At 44.4% G+C, this 8963-nt stretch overlaps 2 protein-coding genes across 2 annotated transcripts; one reads left to right on the forward strand and one right to left on the reverse strand.

The window, feature by feature from the left end:
* Positions 1-1502: 1502 nt before the first annotated feature.
* On the reverse strand, positions 1503-7568 carry LOC110507251 (proteasome subunit alpha type-2). Its single transcript, XM_036935709.1, has 7 exons — positions 7451-7568; positions 6886-6962; positions 5710-5842; positions 5470-5592; positions 4273-4354; positions 2416-2547; positions 1503-1779 (listed from the first exon to the last, which is right to left on the reverse strand). The coding sequence occupies exons 1-7, from the start codon at positions 7489-7491 to the stop codon at positions 1663-1665; spliced, it is 705 nt and encodes a 234-aa protein (XP_036791604.1). The 5' UTR covers positions 7492-7568; the 3' UTR covers positions 1503-1662.
* Positions 7527-8955, forward strand: mrpl32 (mitochondrial ribosomal protein L32). The gene is made up of 3 exons (XM_021587149.2): positions 7527-7731; positions 8023-8201; positions 8610-8955. The coding sequence occupies exons 1-3, from the start codon at positions 7638-7640 to the stop codon at positions 8862-8864; spliced, it is 528 nt and encodes a 175-aa protein (XP_021442824.1). The 5' UTR covers positions 7527-7637; the 3' UTR covers positions 8865-8955.
* The last annotated feature ends 8 nt before the right edge of the window (positions 8956-8963 follow it).

Raw genomic sequence — 8963 nt, forward strand, 5'->3', positions numbered from 1 at the left:
GTAGACTCAGTTGAACACTGATAGGCTAATTATTTTCTATAATTGTATTATTTTATTTAATCAAGGGAGGCCAAATGCTACAGCTGGCAACGTGTCATACAAGTCGACATCATAGATATTGGGCCACACATACTGAGACAGAGGGGCGCCGTTTCCCTCACGCAGATGATATTCAGCCACTTGCGAATTGACTGAAAAGTATGAAAACATTTAAATAAATATTCGGGGCTAGAGTCCATGAATACGCGGCACTGGTTATCCCTCCTTTCATCGGCGCCCTGCTGCAGAGAGCAAAGCAAGTCAAAGTTCTTGTCCCTTGGCGTGTGGTGAGCAGCGCCCGCTCCCTCTGGACTGAAGAATTGCGAGTCCACTTTGAGTTACTTTCACCGACTCAACAGTCCCCAACCAACCTGACACCCCGTATGGATCAGCCAGAAGGCAAGGATCCATTCTCTCAACAAAAACAACATCTCACACCCACTGAGCCGCCATCATTTTTGTCATCATCTGGACGAGGCACGTACTTGACGGCCTTCACCGCACCTGCCGCTGGTAGTTCATCCTCACCAGGTTACATTTCTGAGCTACAGGAGTACATTTCCTTTTTGTACTTAACGATAATTTTCCCGACCACATCGCTTCCCTCTACACATCTAATTTCATGGTGTCCATTTCCACATATCCAAGCTCTTTCCACTCCTTCATCCTCTGTAGTAGCAAACTGTTTAAAATTGTTTCTTGAATTTCTCGCGTCGACTCAAAAAGCTCTATCAGCCGCCATTACTCCTCCTGGAAACTCCAGTCCCTCTGACATGCACTGCCAACTGTTACCAGTCGCCATCACTGTTACCAGCCGCCATTACTCCTCCTGGAAACTCCAGTCCCTCTGACATGCACTGTCAACTGTTACCAATCGCCATTACCCCTCCTGGAAACTCCAGTCCCTCTGACATGCACTGTCAACTGTTACCAGTCGCCATCACTGTTACCAGCCGCCATTACTCCTCCTGGAAACTCCAGTCCCTCTGACATGCACTGTCAGCTGTTACCAGTCGCCATAGCTGTTATCATGTCCAAACGATTGAATTGGCCACAGGTGGACTCCAATCAAGTTGTGGCACCGTCAATGAAGATCATAGGAAATTGGATGCACCTGAGCTTAATTTGAGTGTTATAGGAAATGGGTGTGAAAAGGCTACTAATGTCAGTTAGACATTTCTGTAAATCATTTTTATTAATTGGGAAACATTTAATGTGTAGATGGGTGATTTATTTTTTAATCCATTTTGAAATCAGGCTGTAAATGTGGAATAAGTCAAGTGGTATGAATACTTTCTGAAGGCCTGTATTTGGGGACGATGACGACTAATTTCATGCAGAATGTATATTTACACTTTCGCAATATAGTGAGAAATTGAGAATTAAACAACTAATTATCAAATCGCAAACTGAAACCAAACAGGAAATTATATGAAGAAAACAAAAATTGATCAAAGGCCAAAATATTATTTCATAAATCGTATTTTATTAGTAGTACGTGACTAGGTATAACCGGAGAAAATCTGCTAAACTGCAAAAAACTGTTTTGGTATGTGGTTTGTAAAAAAGTAAACAGCTGATCTGAATGAGTCCATGCCAACAGACCCCCATGGAGGGGGCATTTTATGCAATGGCTGCCAGGTAGTCCTTGACCTCTGCTGTGGTGAGTCTTCTGAAACCTGCCTCGTTGCAGATTCCCACCTCAATGTTATCTTCTGTCATCTGACCCTCAAAACTTTCCTTTAAAAACACACAGTAAACAGAACAGTAAAATGCATGGATTTCATAAAGTTTTCAAACTATTCCAGGTTTAACCTAAAACGCAGTATCACATATGTTTTTTTTTGCCCTTTTTCTCCCCAATTTCGTGGTGTCCAATTGTTGTAGTAGTTGTTGCTGTCTTGTCTCATCGCTACAACTCCCGTACGGGCTCGGGAGAGACGAAGGTTGAAAGTCACACGTCCTCCGATACACAACCCAACCTAGCCGCACTGCTTCTTAACACAGCGAGCATCCAACCCGGAAGCCAGCCGCACCAATGTGTCGGAGGAAACACCGTGCACCTGGCAACCTTGGTTAGCGCGCACTGCGCCCGGCCCGCCACAGGAGTCGCTGGTGCGCGATGAGACAAGGACATCCCTACCGACCAAGCCCTCCCTAACCCGGACGACGCTAGGCCAATTGTGCGTCGCCCCATGGACCTCCCGGTCGCGGCCGGTTACGACAGAGCCTGGGCGCGAACCCAGAGTCTCTGATAGCATAGCTGGCACTGCAGTACAGCGCCCTTAACCACTGCGCCACCCGGGAGGCCTCTACTGTGTTTCTTAAACACTTCTGAGAGGGAAGAGTACTAAAGCTGCAGGTGAGAGGAGTTACCTTCAAGGTTAAGATTGCTGTGTGGATTGCGTCTTCCAGCTCCAGATCCACGTTATATCTCTTTTCTAGGAATGTTTTCCCATTGACGTAGTTCTTTCCCATCGCTGTGGCTTTCCATGCAAAGTATGCACCCTGTGTACATCAAAATAATCATATAGTTAGTACCGGAAAAAACTATGTAGAGTGGGGGCAAAAAAGTATTTAGTCAGCCACCAATTGTGCAAGTTCTCCCACTTAAAAAGATGAGAGAGGCCTGTAATTTTCATCATAGGTACACTTCAACTATGACAGACAAAATGAGAAAAAAATATCCAGAAAAATCACATTGTAGGATTTTTAATGAATTTATTTGCAAATTATGGTGGAAAATAAGTATTTGGTCAATAACAAAAGTTGATCTCAATACTCTGTTATATACCCTTTGTTGGCAATGACAGAGGTCAAACGTTTTCTGTAAGTCTTCACAAGGTTTTCACACACTGTTGCTGGTATTTTGGCCCATTCCTCCATGCAGATCTCCTCTAGAGCAGTGATGTTTTGGGGCTGTTGCTGGGCAACACGGAGTTAAGAAGTAAGCTCACTCCACAGCTAGCTTGTAATGTCACGGATGGAGCCATCCGATTGGTATACTTTTGGGTGGCTCAAACCGTTGAAACGTTGTCAAGGAGGGCGGCCACGTGTGTTAGCAAAGCAGAGGTCCCGAGTTCGAGCCGAATTGGGGGGGGGGGGGGGTACTCGCTAAGCAAGCAACGTCCGTAACATATGCACATGTAACAGTAGAGAAGACACTTGGGCCGTATACACTTGACACTTACATGCTACTTCGGCCATCAGAATACGAAGATTGCATTGAAAAGACTGGTTGTGGTCGGATTGTGTTCAGATCTGGCCGACCACTTCCCTGGTGGTGGTCAGGGACACATTTTGTACGGATTTCTCCTCAGTCTGGACACAATCAGGCTACCGTCGCCCACTGTCATGTGTTTTGGGAGCGAGAGGCGCCTTTTTTCATAAAAAAGTTGAAGGAAATATGTTCCTAGTGTGGAATGTGTTTGCTGGCTTCATAAATGCTAGCCAGCTAGCTTATTTAAATCAGGCTACCTGTGTTATTGACTGTACGTTTTGTTTATGTGTAACTCTGTGTTGTTGTTTTTGTCGCTCTTCTTAGCTTTATATTGGCCAGGTCACAGTTGTAAATGAGAACTTGTTCTCAACTGGCCTACCTGGTTAAATAAAGGTGTTCTCAACTGGCCTACCTGGTTAAATAAAGGTGGATTTTTCTTTTTTTTAATTGGTAAAACTATTTTTTGTTATGCCTATTTGCAATCCCTTTAGCTTTGCTAGCTAGCTTGCTGGCTAGTTACAGAGGTTAGCTGGCTAGTTAGCTACAGTAGTTTGCTACTGCCGTCAACTTGCTGTGTTGTTACCAGATTTAGCTTTGCTAGCTAGCTTGCTGACTAGTTACAGAGGTTAGCTGGCTAGTTAGCTACAGTAGTTTGCTACTGCCGTCAACTTGCTGTGTTGTTACCAGATTTAGCTTTGCTAGCTAGCTTGCTGACTAGTTACAGAGGTTAGCTGGCTAGTTAGCTACAGTAGTTTGCTACTGCCGTCAACTTGCTGTGTTGTTACCAGATGTAGCCTGTTCCACCGTTTGCCTTATGCATTCTGGCATCTGAATATAGCGCAGGAAAAGGGAATCGGGACACATTTAAAATGTAGGTTTAGACGCATGACGAGTTCGGAGTTCCATGATTAGAACTCCATGATCAGAACACAAAAGCTCCATGAACTGTCTAGACTCGGCCTAGGAGTGAAGCAATTCAACGATAGTGTGTTTATACTACCATGGATACTTACAGAGGGATCTGACTGGAAGAGGTAAGGGTGATCATCATCCCATCCAGCTATCAACAGTGACACACCAAAGGGTCGCACTCCACTGAAAAAAAACACAGGATGTTACTCTCTAGAAATTCAGGTGAAAACAACTACTTTATCAACACACATGGATAAGGGATTTAGGCTTTTCCTTCAGCCAGCCCTGCTCTAACACACCTGGTTCTATATGGGGTGTAAGGACTTTAGGCTTTTCCTTCAGCCCTGCTCTAACAGACCTGGTTCTATACTGGGTGTCCGGGCTTTAGGCTTTTCCTTCAGTCAGCCCTGCTCTAACACACCTGGTTCTATACTGGGTGTAAGGGCTTTAGGCTTTTCCTTCAGCCCTGCTCTAACACACCTGGTTCTATACTGGGTGTAAGGACTTTAGGCTTTTCCTTCAGCCAGTCCTGCTCTAACAGACCTGGTTCTATACTGGGTGTAAGGGCTTTAGGCTTTTCCTTCAGCCCTGCTCTAACACACCTGGTTCTATACTGGGTGTAAGGACTTTAGGCTTTTCCTTCAGCCAGTCCTGCTCTAACACACCTGGTTCTATACTGGGTGTAAGGGCTTTAGGCTTTTCCTTCAGCCAGTCCTGCTCTAACACACCTGGTTCTATACTGGGTGTAAGGGCTTTAGGCTTTTCCTTCAGCCAGCCCTGCTCTAACAGACCTGGTTCTATACTGGGTGTAAGGGCTTTAGGCTTTTCCTTCAGCCAGCCCTGCTCTAACACACCTGGTTCTATATGGGGTGTAAGGGCTTTAGGCTTTTCCTTCAGCCCTGCTCTAACACACCTGGTTCTATACTGGGTGTAAGGGCTTTAGGCTTTTCCTTCAGCCAGCCCTGCTCTAACACACCTGGTTCTATATGGGGTGTAAGGACTTTAGGCTTTTCCTTCAGCCAGCCCTGCTCTAACACACCTGGTTCTATACTGGGTGTAAGGGCTTTAGGCTTTTCCTTCAGCCAGCCCTGCTCTAACACACCTGGTTCTATACTGGGTGTCCGGGCTTTAGGGCTGAAGGAAAATCCTAACACACCTGGTTTTACCAATCAGCTGGTCATCAGGACCTTGATAAGCTGAATCAGTGGTGTTTCAGCAAGGTTGGATCAAAAGCCTGCACACTCAGTCGGCCAGCCTGATCAAACTTGAGGAAACCCACAAAACAGAACAGAACTGACCCAGACTGTGTGTACTCCTGCATGACAGAGGCTACCCGCTGGACAAGCTGGGCTGTGGGGATTGGCTCCTGGTAGACCAGGAAGTACTGCTGGGCCAGTTTCCTCGCTCTCCTCAACAGCACCCTGCAGAGTAACAAAGATATACATTTCTAAGATATTCTTGTCCCTGTTGTAAACCCAAGATTTAGAAACTCAAGGAAAGGCAGTCTCCCTCACACACACACACACACCAGGATGTACCTGTAGTCTGGACCCATTCCACTGTAGACCATGCCAATATGTTTGGTTATCATCTCGACTTTGTGAACACTCGTCTCATCGTACAGTATAGACTTCTGTTTCTTCTCGGTTGCCAAAACGACTCCATTTGAGGCTTTAAACAGGGAGAAAGAAACCATCAAAATCTGGACTGTCTTCTGTAATGCGGCTAAACTTCTTGATTTGGCCTTGTTTTAGATTTGGTTCATTAAGGCTGTTTCGACAGGTAGCTCAATACTGATTTTTTTTCCCACTAGTTGTTTTTTTGACCAATCACATCAGATTTTTTTCAGAGCTGATCTGAGTGTTCGAAAGACCAATCAGTAAAACAAAAATCTAAACGCAGCCTTAAAAATCTCAGCAGCCATGACTGAACTCAAATGTGAGTTGGTTTCAGGTGTGGTTTGATATAGGGGTCTCGTGTGTTCGCAGGTGGGAAGAGCTAGCCAAATTATATTGCCGATTTGCTTTAGCCGGCTGGTGTGCTACCGTGGCAAAATTGGTTTGACTTTGGATAGCCCATCTCTGGGCCTAGTATGGAACCGTCAATAAATAACAATGTAAATTAGGCAATATTTTCACGTTGCACACTTTTTATTTCTCATTCAATGTTTTCAATATTTATGGATATCCAAAGTCAAACCATATTTACCACAGGCATTACGATCGGGGTTGCATGCAGCTACACTCCAAATGGATGAGAACTTGTTTTCTGCCAGCTGTGGACCGGGTTGAAATAAACCCAACCTTCATTTACATTGTGGCATACTCCGGTAGAAAAATCTGTTTTGGACAAAACTGACTTTATGACCAAAAGTATCCTATTTACACTTTGTAGTCAATTTTGACATTAGAATAAATGTTACTGACTCATATCGATGGCACAAACGCTGTCTTCTAAATTAGAAGTTGGTTTTTAGGGGCAGTTGCTCTTTAAAAGAGTTTGGTACCATGGACACATGGTGCCTGCATACAAAAAGCCATTACCTGCTGGTTGCTCCACTGTATACATACATGGGCTGCGTTTAAACAGGCAGCAACTTCTGATTTCTCTCTCTCATCAGATTAGCTCTTAAGTGAAATTTGTGAAAAATGATCAGAATTTGTCTGCCCGTGTGAACGCAGTCATATTGGGTGATCATTTTAAGTCTTCTTTACCTTTGATTCCCACTGAGGGGGCTCCTGCTGCTACTGCTGACAGGGCATACTCAATCTGGACCAGTTTACCAGATGGGCTGTGTGGGAGGGAAATTGTTTAAACTTTTCATTAATGACGTCATGACAAATAATTTCGTCTTGGTCTGATCAGTGCTTTTAGAGTTTAGATGTATTGGTGTAACGTTAGCTAGTGACTCGGTCTCACTCAGCAATCAACAAACTGAAAGTGAATGTAAACTTGCAACAGCAAAGCCAGATGCCTTTTTGAAAAGATCGCAACTCAGCTAATCACTTAATTACTGAAAGAGAGCAAATGGTATGAAGAGACTAAATGTGTTGGAAATAAAAATTGCCTGTTTGAAGATCTTGAAAAATAACACACTTCCTACTACTAGCCTAACATTAGCTAGCCAGAGTAACAGAATGACAAAGCATCAAACCACCGCGAAGCAACAGTCTGGTTTCTAAACAACTCGCTCGATCTCAATTCTTCTTCCTTTCAATGTCTTCCTGCAATAACCAAACTAACAAAACTGTTGCTACTACAGTAATTTGTAAAAGTTACCTGAATGTGGTGAGTGAGAAACTGTACCCCCTTTCTCCCATATTTGCTCAGTACTGGTGATAACGCGTTATATGACAAGATGCAATTGGTTCTTCGGTTGTCGCAGTTCAATGACGTATGTGATTCAATGACCGTGAGCTGTGTGACATGAGTGTAAAGGCACTACACTACTCAAACCTCTAAAATTATGAATTCGTCTGGTTTCGTGTGTTTTTTGAGACGTTCGTTGTTACAGCTGGAATGCAGAATTATACAGGCTACAGGACTTGACAGACAGTTTGGTGAGTTTGAGCTTTACACAACATTCTGCCTTGTGTTTATTTGTAGCTAGCTGGCTGGCTAACACTCGAACTAACTAGTAAGCTAGCTTTAAAACTGCCATGGTAGCTATGTTACCCTGCATAATCTATGACTTTGTGTTGGACAGTAAGAACTATGATGATGTACGATTCTATACGTGCTTCAATCTATGAGTAGATGTATACTGAGTGGTGACATACATACATCGTTTCTGTCAATTGCATAGATTGTTGATATGTGATTGTGTCTCTGTGTGTTTTGTTTCTAATCAGCCCCAGCTCTAGCTGTCCATGGGCCCAGCATCCTCCCACATCCCCACGATGAGCAAGAGGTGACCTCGGAGCCCAGCTTCCTGGACAATGTGTTCTGGATGGCAGCACCCAAAAAGAGACGCACAATAGAAATCAACAGGACCAGAAGACGAGACCCAAGCTTTATGCTCAAAGTTAAGGTATTAACTTTGATTACTTGTATCATTTCACTGAGTAACATTTCACCTGTAATTATTGTCCTCTGATGTCCGGTTGTATGTAGCATATTCTATGTAATAAATATTGCAATAAACACAATTGAAAAGGCAATAGATTTTTCTGTTTTGTGCTCTCTCTCTCCCTCGTTCTCCTCCTCCCTATCCCCCCTTTCTTTCTCTCCCCCTCATCTCTCTCTCTCCCTCGTTCTCCCCCTCCCTATCCCCCCTTTCTCTCTCTCCCCCTCATCTCTCTTTCTCTCTCCTCCTCATCTCTCTCTTTCCCTTGTTCTCCCCCTCCCTATCCCCCCTTTCTCTCTCTCCCCCTCATCTCTCTCTCCCTCGTTCTCCCCCTCCCTATCCCCCCTTTCTCTCTCTCCCCCTCTTTGTCAGACCAACATTGAGCCGTGCGTGGAGTGTGGCCACCTGAAGCAGAAGCATATTCTGTGTGGGTTCTGTTATGAGAAGATCAGGAAGGAGACAGCGCTGATCCGAGGTCAGATTAAAGCCATGGAGGGCAGGCCTCTCAACACACCAGCGCAGGAGACCCTGGTCCTGTATGACAGCGAGAGTCCATGGGAGTCCGACAAAGACAAGAGGATAGTGGAGAGAAACAGAAAACGACCCTCCTGGTTCAGTATCTATTGAGGTAGCATTTAGTCACACCAGTAATTAGGTTGCTAATATCCCAGTTTCTGTATTGAAGTAAATGCATTGATTAAAAAATTAAAAAACAGCAGCATTGTT

Source organism: Oncorhynchus mykiss, chromosome 2 (assembly GCF_013265735.2).
Source record: "Oncorhynchus mykiss isolate Arlee chromosome 2, USDA_OmykA_1.1, whole genome shotgun sequence".
Lineage (NCBI taxonomy): Eukaryota > Metazoa > Chordata > Actinopteri > Salmoniformes > Salmonidae > Oncorhynchus > Oncorhynchus mykiss.